Source organism: Leguminivora glycinivorella, chromosome 21, assembly GCF_023078275.1.
Source record: "Leguminivora glycinivorella isolate SPB_JAAS2020 chromosome 21, LegGlyc_1.1, whole genome shotgun sequence".
Lineage (NCBI taxonomy): Eukaryota > Metazoa > Arthropoda > Insecta > Lepidoptera > Tortricidae > Leguminivora > Leguminivora glycinivorella.
In genome coordinates, this window is record NC_062991.1 from 12,154,937 (window position 1) to 12,175,530 (window position 20,594).

Here is a 20,594-nt window from a genome sequence, read left to right on the forward strand (position 1 = left end):
ATTTTTAATTTTTGATTAAACATTTTCTAAGTCTTTTTTTCCATACTTTGCTTTTGTCTTTTTATTTTATAATCATATTTTTTTATTTTATAAGTAATCTTATGTAGGTATGAATCACTCTCGTTTTTAACTCGTTGCTGTAAAACAGTGAAAATGGTTGGCAAAAGCCGCTATTGTGAGATTTGTGGAGTGAGAGAACGTCTTCGGGGAGGATTCTTTGCTTGCTTTCCTAAAGATGAACAGCGGTAAGCCAAAATCATTCTAAACTTCTGGACGTAGGCCCTTGGTTTTAAATGTTTACGGATGTACATAATGTGCTCGCGTGCTGTGAGTTTGTTAATGTAGGTAAGAATTTGAATGGCAGCATTTTGTGAACATCAAAGAGTGAGCCTCCTGTACTTTTACTAGGTACCTATTATATATTCCGTAGTACTAGTTGACTACGGAATCCTAAAAAAGGTTTCTTCACGATGTTCTCCTTTGTTAAAAATTATTGTAGTGGTGGTTGATCCCACTTTTTATAATTATATGTTATATGTATTATTGCTGGCATGGTTGATATGTATATTATTACCAAATTATAGCTTTCTAGTACTAGTCACTGAGCTAGGTCTGCAGGCCGAAAGAGAGGGATGGAGAAACTATAATGTTTCCTAGTACAGAACTACAACAACAACTACAGAACCCTAAAAACCCTGGATCACTAGGATATTTTTCAAAGAAGTTATTCAATTTATATGTTATCTTTAGTTGATTATTTATTTCAGTATTCCCCTCAACATATTTTTACATAAAGAGTGTTTTTTTTTCAAGTGGGACAGTATGGGGAAATCCGAAAGTATGAAAGATACAAAGAAACTGTCCTGGCGTAAAAACCTACACCTATAAAATAAATGATCGAAACTAAACTTGCTTACAGGTGTAAAACTTGGGTTAGACAAGTAGGAAAAGAAGATCTTGTTCATATACCGATAGAGAAACTACATGAAGTTCGTCATATTTGTGGTGACCATTTTGCACAGAGAGACTTTGGCAACACAGGAAAAAGACTAAAGAAGAGAGCCTATCCGAAGTTACATCTTTCAGCACCTCCGCTAACAGAAACCCAGTTAATACCATTCCCTCAACATATTGCAAGCCAACAAGGTAACTATACCTTCTAGTCTTACTTATCCTTCTGTAAGTTATGCCAGACTGGTTGGCGGTAGTTGGTAGTAAACCTGCCTGCTAAGCCGATGGTCCTGGGTTCTAATCCCGGAAAGGGCATTTATTTGTGTGATGAACACAGATATTTTTTGTTCGCGAGTCATGGATGTTTTATATGTATTTGTATAATATATCATTTATAATATTGTTGTGAGTACCTACCCATAACACAAGCCTTCTTGAGCTTACTGCAGGACTTAGTCAATTAAGGACTCAATTTGTGTAAGAATCTATACTACCTATTATAAATGGGAAAGTGTGTGTGTTTGTTTGTTTTCCGTCTTTCACGGCAAAAGGGAGCGACGAATTGACGTGATTTTTTAAGAGGAGATAGTTGAAGGGATGGAGAGTGACATAGGCTACTGTTTGTCTCTTTCTAACGCGAGCGAAGCCGCTGGCAAAAGCTTGTGTGTCCTATAATTATACCTTCTAATCAGTTTTCCATACGTAATTACGTATACAACGTTCTAAATATTACTTACACGTTGCAAATTATGTTGTTTCAGATGCTGTACATCGACTTGATCAAGAGGAACCTACGCACACTGGAACTTTAAATGGTAATGTTCATACTTTTTCATATTTGGTGATCTACTCCAAAGATTTGGTGTGAGCACTACTTTTATGAAAGTGACTGCCACCTAACCTTCTAACCCAGGGGCTAATTAAACCTTATTGGGATTAAGTAGTCCGGTTTCCTCACTATGTTTTCCTTCACCGAAACGCGACTGGTACTTATTAATAAGTACAATATCTGGGCGACCGAGCTTCGCTCGGTTCTATTTTAATATATCACGTCTTTAGATAAAAAAAAATTGGTTCTTATAAATACAAAAACAAAAAAAAAGACAAAAACAAAAACTTAATTGCTGGCCGGGATTCGAAACCCTGACACCTACGATCTATCTGCGTACATTAGACCGACCTCGTACGACTGAGCTAAGCGGAATCGATGCACGCGCGGCGAAATTAACTACCATATTTTACGTTTACAAACGCGAAAGAAAAACTCATGAAAACTCGAAAATTCGCGTTTTCCGGGATCTAAGGCTACGCTAGATCGATTTTTCACCCCCGAAAACCCCCACATAACAAATTTCAGCGAAATCGTTAGAGCGGTTTCCGAGATCGTCGGTATATATAAATAAATAAATAAATAAATAAATATACAAGAATTGCTCGTTTAAAAGTATAAGATATATATCGAATGATATTTCGTACATACTCGTAATTTCCGAAATACTCATTGGTACGATCCGACAGGAATTAAATATGTAGCACCCGCGTGCGAAGCTTTCTCGCGTGCTGTGCTTAAAGGATGGGAAGGTAGAGGACATTTTTTTACAAGCTGTGTGCCTTAAAACGTTAGAAGCTAAATTTGACCCACTTCCCGGTTTCCTGAGCTGAAATTTTGCACACGTGTAAATCACGTGACAATGCAATATTATGGTATCATGGAGCTGATATGATGGAGCAGAAAGGTGGGCATAGGAACTCTGTTATGAAACGTCGTATCCCCACCGAGTAAGGGTTTTTTAGAAACGACTCTGAGAGCCGTAGATGACTGTGGAAAGAAAGGTACAGTCGTCGATAAAAGCTTGTGCCAAAAATGAAATTTTTGCAAAAAAACTTTTTATCATAATGATTATCTAGTTACAACATTTGCTCCGTAATTTTCATTGGATCACACTTGTCAGATATAAGAAACTGTAATAACTATTAACAAGTTGCAAATTATGTCCAGTTTCAGATGCTGTCCACCAACTTGATCAAGAGGAACCTACGCACACTGGAACTTTAAATGGTACCTAATGTTCATACTTTTTCACCGACTCTGGGAATAGTTTCCTAATAGTCAAATCAGTTTCTTTTTAAGAACTGTCAAAGCGATTTGCTAATATGGAATTACTATGAAATACTGAGGAGTGATGTCACGGTTAATTAATTTACTTTATATCTTTCTCTTTGCCTTATTAAATAGAAATTATGTTTAAACATAACTACTGTCCATATTTTTCTTCTAATTATGTGGTGCTTTATTTCACTACACTGCATAACATATTTTATTTTAAGTGCAGGAAACTAGCCTATTCGACGGAAGCGGTTACCTACTCATATAATAATATTCCGTCGTGTGTGTGTATGTGTATGTGTGTGAAGTTTCAAGTTTTTTCACATTGTAAGAATCACAATGGCGGTTTTTACGTAGGTATGATAAACCGCTCATAACTTTAATGACGTGATCATGATATCCTAATGGGGTAGTCGCGGGTTGAGGCTAAGTAAAGCGTTATTTTAATGTAAGTGTTGTTTGATTTTAGCTCCAGTAGCCGCGAAATGCCACCGGCTTACAGACGAACTGCCTGGGCCTAGTAGGTCTTCAATAGTTCTAGAAATACAAAAAAGAAAACAACTGTATCGAAACACCGCTGGTAAGTATCTATAGGTTTAACCGACTGTCTGTCATGACCTTAAAATAACTCGGAGGGTAGATACTTATGCGCTATTGGGATAAGTCCGGTTTCCTGACAATGTTTTTGTTCACCGATATTTTAAAAAAGATAATTTAACTTCCTAAAAAGTCGCAGGATTTTACCGCTTGGCCACCAACCGTCCCAATATTTCATTTAGAAGAGTTAATGCAATGTGTAGCGGAGAGTGTGATAAAGCGTAAGTTCGTGCTGTCGGGATAGCGAATAGAGTTTGTGGACGGGGGCGGAGTTCTATGCCACTGATAGGGCGAACTTTTAATGAAATGAGAGATAGCATGGAAGGGTTAGTAATTTGGCCGCGTATTAAAGAATAACTTTATGAGAGCTATATTTCTCCTGCACTCTAGGGAAGTGTATTAGTTTACCATCCCAAAGACGTAAAGGGTGGGATACAGATGTGGATCGTACCCTTAAGTTTACGGAAAAGAAAGCGTACGTACAAAAGTTTTTTTGCATCCTCTCCAACATAAGAAAGTTTCGCAGGCTATATAAAAATAAAATATAGTTATCGAATAAATGTATAAAATGTAGATAATGTGTATAGATGTAATTATTGTATAAATTATAAACTGAAATAGATACCATACTGTTGTACTAAGTGCTATATTTGTCTACCATTCTTCATCACATTTCACCTACTCAAAGGTTAGCTGGAAGAAATCCCTTAAAGGCCTTCGCCTTTGTACTGTCTATCCTGTGTCATATTTGTGTTTTTTACAATAAAGAGTTTATACATACATACATACATACATACATACATACATACCATACACTAAAGAAAAAGCATCAAAAAATATTTAATAAAATAATTTGATTTGTTCCCTACATCGATAGAAAGCAGCACCATCTCTCTCGCTATATCGTAATCCTGCAAAAGGATTCATATAGGAGGTGCAAGCACAAATTGCTCGCCCTTAGAGTTGGTCAAAGGCGCCTAGCCTTCAGAGATAACATACATACATACATACATACATATACATACAATCACGCCTGTATCCCATAAAGGGGTAGGCAGAACACATGAAACTACTAAAGCTTCAGTGCCACTCTTGGCATATAAGGGGTTGAAAGAAAACGAAACTGTAACATTGCAGTGACAGGTTGCCAGCCTCTCGCCTACGCCACAATTTAAACCATATCCCATAGTCGCCTTCTACGACACCCACGGGAAGAAAGGGGGTGGTGAAATTCTTAGCCCGTCACCACACAGGCAACAGATAACATACACTAGAGAAATTTCGACGGGTACCTCGGCGGTCGAGGTGGTGTAGCGGTTTATCACGTCAGCCGCGTTAGCTGGAGACCCGAGTTCGATTCCCGGCTTCGCCACCAGTGGGCTTGATCGCTTTTTCTTTAGTGTATGGTATCATTTAGTGTATGATGTCAAATAGTAATCCTTGCCAGTAAAAGAAATTAGTTCAGCTAAAAATCCGCAACGCGGCGAGGGTCAAATAAAAACTTGTCAGGCTATAAAAGGATTTGTGATTATCATTTTAGACCAGAACAAAAATTAGCAGTCTCGCTTAATTTATAAAGCTGTGCCATGTGTAAAATTGAAACGTAGGTAAATAGTTTAATTGCCATGAAATTTTCTAAATCTAGCAGAATACATTTTGAGTACTGTTTTTGTATACTTTTTGAAAAAAATGTACCAAATTGGAATTCAAACTTCTAATGAACATAGTTTCCGTTTATTCAGTTTAACAGTTAGGGCCTTAAATACACAATAAAGTTTAAAATCTGCAGTCTGAGCTGGTCAAAAAGTTGGTATGGTCAAAAAGTATACTCATGGTAATCTTTCTTGAGTGTTAAAAAACCGGCCAAGAGCGTGTCGGGCCACGCTCAGTGTAGGGTTCCGTAGTTTTCCGTATTTTTCTCAAAAACTACTGAACCTATCAAGTTCAAAACAATTTTCCTAGAAAGTCTTTATAAAGTTCTACTTTTGTGATTTTTTTCATATTTTTTAAACATATGGTTCAAAAGTTAGAGGGGGGGGGACGCACTTTTTTTTCCTTTAGGAGCGATTATTTCCGAAAATATTAATATTATCAAAAAACGATCTTAGTAAACCCTTATTCATTTTTAAATACCTATCCAACAATATATCACACGTTGGGGTTGGAATTAAAAAAAAAATCAGCCCCCACTTTACATGTAGGGGGGGTACCCCAATAAAACATTTTTTTCCATTTTTTATTTTTGCATTTTGTTGGCGTGATTGATATACATATTGGTACCAAATTTCAGCTGTCTAGTGCTAACGGTTACTGAGATTATCCGCGGACGGACGGACGGACGGACGGACGGACGGACGGACGGACGGACAGACAGACATGGCGAAACTATAAGGATTCCTAGTTGACTACGGAACCCTAAAAATGGGAATGCATTGTTTTAAAATACTCATGCAAGTTGTGCCTGTTATGAGACTAGTGTGTGTCCCTAGGAGAGCTGGACTATCCCAACAGTAATATCTTCATAAAATAACCTATATACAGAAACAAAGAACAATGGCACATTATATCTTTATTATTTCCTATCTTTTATATTCTTTGCCTGCTTGCCCTTTGACAAAGGCCTCCTCCAACCTTCTCCACTCGCTCCAATCTATTGTCACTCTTAATCTTACCATTATTAATCAGTTTCACTATTTTGTTTTCAGGTGTATTTATGTCCTGTTCTATAAACATGGATCACAATTATTGCCTGCCATATCTAATAAGAATAATTTTTAAGAAAAAAAAACCGCCTTCCTTTGGGGTTCTGGTGATAAATACTTTCAAATGTTGGATTATGTTATCAATTCGTCTGTATATTTTTTAATGTTTGTTATTCGATATCTCCGTCATTTCGGAACCAATTTTGAAATCTGGATGATTCTGAAGTACTTACAGATGAGAATGATTATCAGAACGGAACTCTAACCAGAGGCGGCTCACTCTTCATCAGCAGTTCCACTGCACCAAATGTCACTGTTCTGGACGTAAGTGCATGCTGTTCTTATAAAAATACCAAAGTCACTATAAGTGTGCCGTTCAGATTTGAGGAGTTCCGTTCTGACCATCATCAGCAGTTCCACTGCACCAAATGTCACTGTTGTGGACGTAAATGCATGCTGTTCCTTTAAAAACACAAAAATCACCGATACGACCTTCAAATCTTCAAGAAAAGAGCGTACACCCATCTTCAAGGCCGGCAACGCACCTCCAACACCTCTGGTGTTTCGGGTGTCCATGGGCGGCGGTGATCGCTTACCATCAGGCGACCTGTCTGCTCGTTTGCCTCCTATCCCATAAAAAAAAAAAAAAAAAAAAATGTATGCCTTTCAGATTTGAGGAGTTCCCTCGATTTCTCCAGGATCCCATCATCTGAACTGGGTTCTGAGAAAAATGGGACCAATCTGTATGCATATACATTCAATAAAAAAAAAATTTTCAAAATCGGTCCAGTAACGACGGAGATATCGAGGAACAATTAAAAAAAAAACAGACGAATTGAAAACCCCTTCCTTTGAGATTTGGAAGGCGGTTAAAAAGTGAATAGAGACTCACCACGATAAGTTTGCAACGATTTTCACAGCCTTGCCAGTGCAGATGTTATTAACGTCAAACTTTGATGAAATTATGACGTTTACTTAACCCTTGCAGAGGCGGGGCTATTAAAATCTATGCAGACTTATCGTGGGACGATTCTATTTGGTACAACAGAGTAATGAAGGTAATATAATAATAGTTATTTGTTTTACACGGAGGCAAATTTGGTGTTAATCAAACATGCCAATTCCATGCCCGTGGAAAAGTCCATGAAATCAACCAGAAGCCATCCTTCAATGTGGACGTACGTTGACGCAAGCGCCCCAGGTGTATTATTGGTGTACTAAAGCCTTTGGTGTACCTTATAATATATGTGTGCACAGTGCATGCACCATGCCCACCTGTAGACAGTCAACCAAATCTGGGCACTAAAACAGGCAGCAAATTAGAAACATATAGGACTCACCGGGCAATTGTCTTCATAAAACGCGTGCCTTCCTAAACCTTGCGCATTGCTTGCTAAAGGGAGGAAGAGTAATTTTTTTCTCGTTTACTTACACATATGAACTTAACTAGCTAATTAACGATCGCAACCGCACCGTATGACCGTGGATTTTTTTACGTAACTGAGAGCGGTAAAGTATAACTCTTTCTCGCTCCCAATGACAAGATATTATGTGGGTGGCATTGGTGCGGTGTGGGTGTAGGTATGTTAACACTTTAAAGCTGCTAACACATTACTGCACCGCATCAAGGTCATGTACATACTGTCCTGCAAGTGGGAACGAGGAAGAGATTTTTTTCTCGTTGTCACTTATGTAAAAAAGTTCAAGGTCGCGGCGCGGTGCGGCCGTTTGTTAGCTACATTGCTACATTACATTTACGGAAAAGTTTCGAAGTACACACGATTGTACTGCACCGCCACACCTCGAAGTCCTCGGACATTGGCGATCAAATATATGAAAGAGGTGCGTTCCTTATACACATTCTAAGCTCGTGTACGTGAACGCGAACAATGCTTGTATGAGTGAGATATAACAGGTCGACTGTTTGCGTTTTTGACAGGCGGTAACCGAGAGGGGGTAGGCGGCACTTTCAGCGGGGAGCGGGAGTGGCAATACTGTACGATAGTACTCTTTAAATATTATACTGTGGCACCGCTATATTATATGAAATGTTTGAATTTTACGAATTCGATTGTGTTTCATAAATTAAGCAATTTTATAGTAGTGAAGGTTTTACAGGTTTAGCATATTTTACAAAACCTCTTTTTGGGCGCCACGAGCCTTCGGAAAAGTCAAATTTCGACCCTTAATTGCCTTCATGTACCGATGGCCGAGTGGTTCAGGCATCCGTCCGGTAAACCGAGTACGCTGGTTCGATTCCAGCTCGGAACACTTGGAGGCCTTGGTAAAAAGTGACCAAGGCCTCCTTTGTATATGACATTTATTTAATGTTTAAAACCTCTTTTCTTGCGGTTATTACATATACGAATGAGGGGGCACACTCAAAGGTTATGACTAGAGCTCCTGGTCGTGACCGTGTTTCGTGTACCCGTAGCCGAATCTCCGGAGATCCGCTCCGTTTGCTCCGTGTGATTCGGCTACGTGTAATTAAGATACGTAGCTACGTGTACACGGAGATACGTATCTTATTTATACGTAGATCGGATCCAGTCGTGACCGTGACGTTTAGTTAAGTGTAGATTTTATGCGTGTCACTAAGACCCCCGAATGTTATGCAAGGGGCGAGTTTTTAATTTCAGTTTCCATATTTTTGCATTTTAAATAAAGTTTTAAGAGTGATCAAAAATAATAAGATGCAAATATTATCATCATCATCATCATCATATCAGCCGAAAGACGTCCACTGCTGGACATAGGCCTCCCCCAAAGATTGCCACAATGACCTGTCCTGCGCCACCCGCATCCAGCGGACTCCTGCGACCTTCACCAGGTCATCAGTCCACCTTGTTGGGGGCCTACCCACGCTTCGCCTTCCGGTACGCGGTCGCCACTCGAGAACCTTTCCGCCCCAACGGCCATCGGTTCTACGTGCAAATATTATTTTGGAGGCAAAAATAATAGACCAGTACAAATTGTAAAAGATGTGTATCAAAAGAATTCGCGTATAATCAACATATAAAAAAATAGGTAAAATTCTAATTTTCATTCACATGACACAGACTATAATTAATCAACTTTTTTTTAAATAATCTAACATGTACAGTCAGCGTCTTATAGTTGGTAGTATCCGAAGTAGTCAAATAGTTTGTTATTTTTGCTTTCACTTAACTTCACAAACAATAGGAACACATGGTACTTAATAACAGGTAAATCCCAAAGCCTTGAAGGTAATTATTATCAATGGCCCGCAAACTATTGTTTGTTATCTTTATCTGCACGTGCAACTATTTCTTAGTATTTTCACCGACGAAAGACGGTTGTCCAGTAGGCCTAGCACATGATGGCCGCGGGAGTATGTCGCCGCGAGATAGATGCCACGTCTTCTTCTAACTGTATTAATGACATAAGGACGGGTAGTCTATCTCGCGGCGACATACTCCCGCGGCCATCATGTGCTAGGCCTACAGCCAGTAATAATATTTATGAACAGTGTATATTATTATTTCACTTAAAATACTTTTAAATTGTTGCATTGGTCTACCTGTAGCATTTCTTACTAGGGAGTAAATATTAATTAGAGATATTAATATATTTATTTGGATGGACTTTCATATTCATCGACATCCCCAAGTAGGTACCTATTACCTACCTGAGGTGCGATTTTTGATTCTCATCGGGTGGCTTATTTCGTACTAAATAGTCATCGGCTGCATACAAAACAAGGCACCGGTGAGATTCAAAAATCCCACCAATACCACCTCTGGTTTTTTTTGTACAAACTCATAATGTCTGGTTATCAGAGAACAGAATAATACCTATATGTAATTACTTAAAAAAACATCTGGAATCAAATCAATGCAAAGACCACGAGTATAACACATAATGCGAAGGGTCCGTTCGACACTTACAAGCTCTCTTTCAACAACCGAGCGGAGCGGAGCCGAAGCCGAGATTCGCGGGAACGTAGCCGAATCCAGAAACGGATACGTATCTTTGACGTGACCGTGTAGTACGGGATCTTAGCACCGCCGGTACTAAGGCTACGTAGCTACGGTTCCGCGTGTAACACGTATATCACAAGCCCTAGTTATGACAGATGTCGCCACCTTATTAGTCCATTGCACAGATAAAGAATTTCATACCTACGTGAGAGCGAGAAGATGATATGTTTTTTCTCTCATGAATTTTCTCTATGAATGACAGTGACATGTCTAGGCACTTGCATTGGCGCCGCCTGACGGGATAAAATGTCAGTGTGCTTCCCACGTGCTTCCTCATTGTTTAATTTTTTTATAATTAACTTATATATAGACCGTCAACCAAATCTTGTCACTAGAAAAATGCGGCAAATTTGAAAAATCGCGGGCTAGCAACACTAGTTTTGAAAATCGGTGGAAATTCGCGTGTCATTTGTATCTTATCTGTGGAAATCTCCACCCTACCAAAAAGAGAAATAACTAGCACATATCCGTCCCTTTTTAGGGTTCCGTAGTCAACTAGGAACCCTTATAGTTTCGCCATGTCTGTCTGTCCGTCCGTCCGTCCGTCCGTCCGTCCGCGGATAATCTCAGTAACCGTTAGCACTAGAAAGCTGAAATTTGGTACCAATATGTATTTCAATCACGCCGACAAAGTGCAAAAATAAAAAATGGAAAAAAATGTTTTATTAGGGTACCCCCCCTACATGTAAAGTGGGGGCTGATATTTTTTTTCATTCCAACCCCAACGTGTGATATATTGTTGGATAGGTATTTAAAAATGAATAAGGGTTTACTAAGATGGTTTTTTGATAATATTAGTATTTTCGGAAATAATCGCTCCTAAAGGAAAAAAAAGTGCGTCCCCCCCCCTCTAACTTTTGAACCGTATGTTTAAAAAATATGAAAAAAATCACAAAAGTATAACTTTATAAAGACTTTCTAGGAAAATTGTTTTGAACTTGATAGGTTCAGTAGTTTTTGAGAAAAATACGGAAAACTACGGAACCCTACACTGAGCGTGGCCCGACACGCTCTTGGCCGGTTTTTTAGGGTTCCGTAGTCAACTAGGAACCCTTATAGTTTCGCCATGTCTGTCTGTCCGTCCGTCCGTCCGTCCGTCCGTCCGTCCGTCCGCGGATAATCTCAGTAACCGTAAGCACTAGAAAGCTAAAATTTGGTACCAATATGTATATCAATCACGCCAACAAAGTGGAAAAATAAAAAATGGGAAAAAATGTTTTATTAGGGTACCCCCCCTACATGCAAAGTGGGGGCTGATATTTTTTTTCATTCCAACCCCAACGTGTGATATATTGTTGGATAGGTATTTAAAAATGAATAAGGGCTTACTAAAATCATTTTTTGATAATATTAATAGTTTCGGAAATAATCGCTCTTAAAGGAAAAAAAAGTGCGTCCCCCCCCCTCTAACTTTTGAACCATATGTTTAAAAAATACGAAAAAAATTCACCAAAGTAGAACTTTGTAAAGACTTTCTAGGAAAATTGTTTTGAACTTGATAGGTTCAGTAGTTTTTGAGAAAAATACGAAAAACTACGGAACCCTACACTGAGCGTGGCCCGACACGCTCTTGGCCGGTTTTTTTTAATACATTATCTAATTTGTAAGGAAGGAGCGAGCCCCTTGAAAATAAAAACCGGCCAAGAGCGTGTCGGGCCACGCTCAGTGTAGGGTTCCGTAGTTTTCCGTATTTTTCTCAAAAACTACTGAACCTATCAAGTTCAAAATAATTTTCCTAGAAAGTCTTTATAATGTTCTACTTTTGTGATTTTTTTCATATTTTTTAAACATATGGTTCAAAAGTTAGAGGGGGGGGGACGCACTTTTTTTTCCTTTAGGAGCGATTATTTCCAAAAATATTAATATTATCAAAAAACGATCTTAGTAAACTCTTATTCATTTTTAAATACCTATCCAACAATATATCACACGTTGGAGTTGGAATGAAAAAAAATATCAGCCCCCACTTTACATGTAGGGGGGGTACCCTAATAAAACATTTTTTTCCATTTTTTATTTTTGCACTTTGTTGGCGTGATTGATATACATATTGGTACCAAATTTCAGCTTTCTAGTGCTAACGGTTACTGAGATTATCCGCGGACGGACGGACGGACGGACGGACGGACGGACGGACAGACAGACATGGCGAAACTATAAGGGTTCCTAGTTGACTACTGAACCCTAAAAATATATCTGTGGCTGTTCGACGTACATTGCTGGTTTTTGTTCCTTTCATAGGGATACCATACTTTAGTTTGATGTACATTGCTACTGCCAAAATTTGGTTGACAGGCTATAACTTACTTATCGATAATTTTATTTGGACTTCCGGTTGGGACGCCATCATAGCGGTTTCGTGTCGTGAATAATTTATTTTTCTTTTACTCATTAATGTTGTTTAAAGTGTAATATTGATAGCGTATTATGCAGTAAACTAATGGTGTAGTGAGAAGCTGATGAAGAATTGTTCTCGAAACGCGTTTAGCCTCTTTTTTGTCGTAAACGGCCGGTAGTCCACGTGCTCTTGTAAAATCTTGCTATCAATTTACAAGTGCTAAGTCACCGTACAATGTCGTACTTACCGTACAAAAATTACTAATATTAGCTCATATCACCTTGACACTGGCGAAATAGTCCCAATGGACTGAAGCCATTTAATTTTAAAAACTGAACTGATAATTTTATCGACATTACACCACATACTCATATGATTTTTATTTCGCTATTCCTGGCAACATTTTTATTTGCCAAACATATGTCAAATTGTCAATTTAGTTTGCAGGTTTTGGACGTAATTTTAAGTAGTTTATTGCTATTATCTTGTTAAAATGAGTGAACCTGGCAGAAAAAAACGGTATTGCATTTTCGGCTGTGCGGATTTGGGTAAGTAAAGTAATTTTTGATACAATCTTCATTTGCGTGGTATGTATTTGATAACATTATATTGATAATAGCCCTGTGGCACATACATTTGGCCTATGCGTTATATGTTTGCACCACTAACGATTTTACAAGACTGTTTTTAAGCCACGGTCACCACGTTAAAATACCACGACATGTTAAATATGCTCTGAAAGAAGTGGTGTGCTAATTTCATATGTTAATCAAATCTTATTGCATGTTGCAGGTGCACCCATGCACAGTTTTCCTCATCCTGAGAAAAAACCTGAATTATTTGCAATATGGCTGTCAATTGTTGGAAATCAACTAAAGGAGGCTGACCCGTGGAAGATATTTAAAAATAAAAAGATTTGTGACCAACACTTTACACCAGAACAAAAAATAGCATGTCATCGCTTAATTTATAAAGCTGTACCATCTGTCAATTTTGAAGGTGGGTAAATAATTGTTGGCATGAAATTTTCTAAATTTAACAGATTAAGTTTTTAAGTACTGTGCTATGTATACATTTTGAAGTAAATTTTAACAAATTAAAAATTAAAGAAATCAAACTTCTAATGAACAAAGTTATTTTATTGGGTTTAATAGTTAGGGCCTTGAAAGTCTAAAACACAAAAAAAAGTGAAAACTAAATGATTTTATTTGAGGGTGACTTTTATCAACAAAGTTTTCAAATCTGCAGACTGAGTTGGTCAAAACATTGATCGTAACATTTCTTGACTGCTAAAAAATGAGAATGATTTTTTTTATCTTCAGTAGTTATGTGTTATGAGCAGTGATCGGGGATTTGGATGCCACACGGGGTGAATGACCTCAAACATTATGCTAGTGTGGATATGCCGTGGGATTCCTGGCTTTATATAGTTAGAAAAAGGACAGTTTTTTATCATAGTAATAAGTACCTACCTTTAAATTATCCATTTATTTCTATTACGGGTTAGTGTTTTAAAAAACACATCAAATCATCATTGTCATTACCTACTGCTGAATTTATTTTTCTTAATAAATTTAGTAGGCCTCACTTACACTAAAATATGCGATTTATACTCTGTCAACCAAGTCTGTCAGTAAATAAGAACAAAGAAAACTATATGCATCCTTTTCTTTAGGGTGCTAGAGGAAAGGATACCTATAGTTTTCTTTGTTCTTATTTAGTGACAGACTTATTTGACAGAGTATATATAAAAGTTCACTTTATTGTTGATAAATAATTTAGTGCAAAATTCACACATGGTAATATTTTTTAGTGACAAAGAAAGTTTGACCACATAAATAATACCAATATTTCTATACTATTACATTAGTTTTATACACATAATCATTCCTATATCATAACCAACACTTGCTTATTCAATATCGTTTATTTTATAAATAGGTATGTTACCTACAAGGGAATTGCGTTTATTTATCGAACATATACTTGTAACCTCATTGTTTATGAGCCACGGTAGTTGCTTACCACCAGGCGATCCTTCTGATCGTCTGTCTACTATGACATAAGAAAAATTATCACGGGCCGGACAGCATATCCATATCACTGTTTCTACTTGACATCCCGCACTGTGGCATCCAAATCCCTGATCACTGGTTATGAGACTAGTGTGTAGGTTTTTTTTTGTTATGTCCATAGGGCAGATGGAGTAAACCAACACTAATATCTTACCATTATTAGTCAGTTTTACTGTATTTCAGGTGTATTTAAGTCATGTCCTATAAGCAGAGACCACAATTACTGCCTGCCAAATATTGGATCAAGAGAAAATTTGTTGCAACAAAATAATAAAGGTAATATTAGGTATTTGTTTTACACAGAGGCAAAATTGGTGTTTAACCAGACATGCCAATATTGTGATACCTGAGCAAAATCCATCCAACTAAAAGTCATATCTCAAGTAAACATGGACATGTTGGGGCCTCAAGTGCATACTTTTATTATAGTAAGCCTCTTGCTTATAAATAAAAAATGAAATATTTATTTTTCAAGTAGGCATATTACAATGCGCATATGAACGTCAAATAAAGCTACGCCGGCTCTAACCCTACGCCTCAGCCTCGAGAAGATTTCAGTCCCCCCTCAATTGGGAGGGGGGGTATCCACTATGGGACCGGCAAGAAACTCTGCGGGCAACTTCTTTTCAAAACATTACATCTTATTACACATTTTATTATTTATCCGTGTGTCTTTGAGATACATGGGCCTCCTTCAACTCCTTCCATTCCCATCTTGATAGGGTGGTTCTCTGCCATAAGTAACAAGAAATGAAAACGTGATGATGTTATTACAGGCAATAAAATGACGTGCAAAATATAAAGAGTAAGATATCGACATTCATATACGCCCTTAGTGTACTTAAAGCTAATACAAACTTTGAAGCGTCGCTATCAGCTTATTACGCGTATGCCTATATTCTTGGCTACGCTATGGACTTGTTTGGGGAGAGAGCACTGATGCATACGATTTGTTTCTTCTGCAGAAACGGTGTGTCAGAATTTTAGCAAATATTCGAAGGAGAGACACAGCTAGGCCACATTTTATAAAAAAACATCCTTCTAATTAGGGCCTGCTCCCGGTTCTCTCAGTACCGGGAATTTCCCGGTACTCCCGGTACCGGGAGAACCGGTACTGAAAAAATTTCCCGGTTCTTTCCCGGTTCTATGTTAAATAATCAAGATGCGTGTTTTTTCAGAGCTGTGTTGTGTAGGTATTAACAAATATAGCAGGAGATTATGCTTTTAAGTGTTATGTAGATATGATCGCGTGATTCGTGTACTTGTGTGTGTATATGTCGCAGGGAAATGGCCAAAACAGAGATTTCATCAAATCACTAAGGGATATGATCAAATCACGCACGATGTCAAAATGGCGAATCCATTTTAGAAAATTTCAGTCATTTGACTAAATCCCTTATTCTGTTTAGTGAAATCACAAAATCGACCAATAGACACGCTACGTTTTGTCATTTCACTAGATTTTATTAGGGATTTGATAAAATCCCTAAACCACGTACCACGTCAGTAAGTTGACGAAACGAGCTTATAAAGTCAACTAGTTTTTAGTTTTATCATTTCGCTTAACAAGTTCAGTGAAAAGACAAAATGTTTTAATAAATATGAAAATCTGTAATTTTACTTACTAAGTTTTTATAAGTCCTTACATGTCCATTTTGTGCTGTGTTGGTAAATAAATATCTTTTTATTTATTTATTTATTTAAAATAGACTTATTCAATTTTTTGTCTTATTTATAGAAAACCGAAAAATGTTAAAACGGATTCAATTTTACCATTTCACTAATCTAGTAAAGGATTCAATCAAATCAAGTGACAAAGGCAAGGGTCTAATAAATCTAATTGGATATATTAGATTCTTGGCTTTGTCATTTCACGAAACCGGTTCAGACATTTGATCAAGTCACCAGTTGAGACTTTATCATTTCCCTAAATTTGATTAGGGAAATGTTAAAACTAGTTGACTTTTTGAGTTCGTTTCGTCAACTCACTGTCGTGGTTCAAAATGACAAAACGTGGCGTGTCTCTGTCTATTGGCCGATTTTGTGATCTCACTAAACATAGTCAGGGGTTTAGTCAAATGACTGAAATTTTCTAGAGAAATGATGAAATGGATTCGCTATTTTGACATCCTGGGTGATTTGATCAAATCCCTTAGAGATTTGATCAAATCTCTGTTTTGGCCATTTCAATGCGACATATACATTTTTTATATTTAAAGTAAAACATTAACCCCGTTTTATGTCCCCAACCCCATTTTTTAACCGCCGCCTCAAATCTCTTAAGGAAGGACGGTTCTCAATTCGTCTGTATGTTTTTTTTTATTTTTTTTAAGTTTTGTTCCACGATATCTCCGTCGTTACTGGACCGATTTTGATTTTTTTTTTATTGAATGTATATACATACAATGGTCCCATTTTTCTCAGGACCCAGTTCTGATGATGGGATCCTGGAGAAATCGAGGGAACTCCTCAAATCTGAAAGGCACACATATGGTGATTTTTGTGTTTTTTAAGGAACAGTATGTATTTACGTACGTACATTTGGTGCGTGGAACTGCTGATGATGGTCAGAACGGAACTCCTCAAATCTGAACATTTAGGACTTTGGTATTTTTATAAGAACAGTGAACAGTGACATTTGGTGCAGAGGAAATGCTGATGATGGTCAGAACGGAACTCCTCAAATCTGAACGGCACGCTTATAGTGACTTTGGTATTTTTATAAGAACAACATGTACACTTACGTCCAGAACAGTGACATTGGTGCAGAGGAAATGCTGATGATGGTCAGAACCGAACTGCTCAATTCTTAACGGCTGACTTTGGTATTTTTATAAAAACAGCATGCACTTACGTCCAGAACAGTGACATTTGGTGCAGTGGAACTGCTGATGAAGATCAGAACGGAACTCCTTAAATCTGAACGGCACACTTATAGTGACTTTGGGATTTTTATAAGAATAGCATGCATTTAAATTCAGAACAGTGACATTTATTTAGTTATGTTTGTTAAGAATATTGAGTTTTCAAGTCAAATTTTGTCAAGCTTCGATTTCTTATAATCGAATTCATGAGGAATTGAGGAAACTCCTCAAACCTTAACGGTATACGTATATTCATTTGTGTTGCCGTCAAATCATCATCATCCTCCTTGCCATCCATCCATTTGCCACGGCTCATGGGAGCCTGGGGTCCGCTTTGACAACTAATCCCAAGATTTGGCGTAGGCACTAGTTTTACGAAAGCGATTACCACCTGACCTACCAACCCGGAGGGTAACTAGACCTTATTAGGATTAGTCTGGTTTCCTCACGATGTTTTCCTTCACCGAAAAGCGACTGGCAAATATCAAATGACAAATGTGTTGCCATCAAATATAATTAATGTATTAAAAGCAGCTTTAAAAAATACCTACACATTTCTACATAATCCAACATTCGCAAGTAGCTTTCATCAGAACCCCAAAGGCGGCGGTTTTTTTTTCTTAAAAATTATCAAATTATAATCTCGATGCGTATATAATTTGTGACATTTTCATAAAGGTACCACATTGTCGCTTAACAGGTAATTCGTTTAAAGATATGAGCGAATTTCGTCCATATGGTAAGCGAAAATGTGGTACCTTTTACTTCAAAACGTCACATTTCATACTATAAGCGCTGCATAACGGTTTACTTGTATTTATTTGTTCAATAAACAATTTAGTAATAAAGTCATACGCAGATGGAGGAACCGGTCAGAACCGGGAATCCCGGTACTGGTACCGCTCGGTACCGGGAAATTAAATTCTCAGTACCGGCCCCGGTACTGCAGGCCCTACTTCTAACGCTGCCTTCTCTCTACATTTTAGAAGCAATAATGTTCGTTAGGAAACATAATTTTATTTCGGCAAAAGAACGAAACATGTAACAATTATATTTCGAGGACAGGGTATTAGCGTTGCCAAAAGCGAATCTTGTAATTTTCAAAAGAGTCCATATTACCGATGTGTATAAACACATCAGGTAATATCTTATACTTTTAAACGAGCAATTCTTGTATAGTTCGTCCGGCGGTGTAAGAGCCAAAAGCCATAAAGATAAGCTAGTTAGTCATCTATTGTTAACCATTGTATGCCATTGTAACAAGTTTTATGGCTTTTAGCTCTTAAACCGTCGGACAGACTATATATATATTTATTTATTTATATATACCGACGATCTCGGAAACCGCTCTAACGATTTCGCTGAAATTTGTTATGTGGGGGTTTCCGGGGGTGAAAAATCGATCTAGCATAGCCTTAGATCCCGGAAAACGCGAATTTTCGAGTTTTCATGAGTTTTTCTTTCGCCTTAGTAAACGTAAAATATGGTCGTTCATTTCGCCGCGCGCGCATCGATTCCGCTTAGCTCAGTCGTACGAGGTCGGTCTAATGTACGCAGATAGATCGTAGGTGTCAGGGTTTCGAATCCCGGCCAGAAATTTATCTAAAGACGTGATATATTAAAATAGAACCGAGCGAAGCTCGGTCGCCCAGATTGGATTTATAATAAAATACCCCAAAATATTTTAAATTTAAATAATAGCACCCGTTTTAAAAATATAATAATGAACATATTAATACAGAAATTTTACTACTCAGTTGACGAATTTTATAGAGACAATGAATTTGAAATCATATTTAATAATTAATTTATAGTATTTATTTTTTTGTAATAATTATTATCAAATTGAATTTTATATTAAGATTTTATTTTGTGATTTTTGACATTATTTCTATATACCTTATTACTTTTCAAATGACTACTAGTACAAATATTTAAATTATTATAATGTTTTAAAGCATTACTAATGTGTACATATACCCTTGCTTTGCCCCAACAGGGCCCATGTGAAACAATTTATTAACTGTAACACCTATAATTATTACCATGGTTGCAATAAAGTATTATGAATTATGAATGAAAAAGTATATACTTACCTACTCGTACAACTCAATCTCACTGCAGGTGACTAAGGCCTGGAATGTTATAAATAAGATTTAGTACACCAATAATACGCTTGGGGCGTTTTCGTCAACGTGCACGTTTACTAGATGGTTCTCTTTTTCTAATACTATAAATAAAATTATAGTCTATAATTATTATCCTCTGTCCAGTACGGAGATTGTCAGCCTTTTGTAATCGTCATTGTTCATGGCAACCCAACTTTCAAAACTGCCGGTTTGGCGCTACCATCGCATCTCACCCTGGCCCCGCTAACTTGACATTCTTGACAGCCATTGTACATTATTTGAAGTTTTGACTGGCGACAACTTACGTAGGTTACCTACGCTCGTGTTCTCGTCCCTTTTTCCTTGAGATGAGATGTCTAAATTCGAATTCGGAATATCACTTTGCTAGGGAACTATCATATAGTTAGTGCAATAAAAAATCACCATGAGACAAAAGTGTTGTGTTGGTGGTTGCAACGCCACAAATGAAACACATCGACTTTTTGTATTTCCCAAGAAAGATATGCTAAGGAACTTGTGGATGTCTTTTCTTGTGCCTACGAATCCTCTCCTTCTCGGTCTATCAAAAGATCAACTTCTCAGGAAACGTGTGTGTAAGAAACATTTTGACAAGCACCAGTTTGACAGAGAAGGCAACAGAATTCGTTTTTCGTATCCTTGCCTGTTTACGGAGGACGAAATAACTCATGGCGAGCCCCTTGCAGCGGTTGGAACTCGTGAGTACTTAATTAACTGTACTTACATAAAATAAATAGTATAACCCCTTATTCATAAACATTCTCCAAAGTTATCAAGCCGATAAAGTTCGTTTGTCCCTTTCTATCACAGCA

At 37.5% G+C, this 20,594-nt stretch overlaps 1 protein-coding gene across 10 annotated transcripts in view; it reads left to right on the forward strand.

Annotated features, from left to right (window-relative positions):
• Positions 1-20,594, forward strand: part of LOC125237602 — an 83,336-nt gene that overhangs the window by 30,220 nt on the left and 32,522 nt on the right. For 2 of the 10 annotated variants that reach the window (XM_048144741.1, XM_048144743.1), the window contains exons 4-6: positions 1,713-1,766; positions 2,951-3,010; positions 3,528-3,638. The exons of 3 other annotated variants lie outside the window; for them this stretch is intronic. In XM_048144741.1, the coding sequence (XP_048000698.1) occupies positions 1,713-1,766; positions 2,951-3,010; positions 3,528-3,638 (225 nt within the window). Of the gene's footprint in view, positions 1-118; positions 246-919; positions 1,147-1,712; positions 1,767-2,950; positions 3,011-3,527; positions 3,639-13,088; positions 13,245-13,488; positions 13,696-14,954; positions 15,048-19,469; positions 20,481-20,594 lie in introns of those variants that run through there. 5 more of the 10 variants (XM_048144744.1, XM_048144753.1, XM_048144742.1 and 2 more) reach the window with 5 other exon arrangements.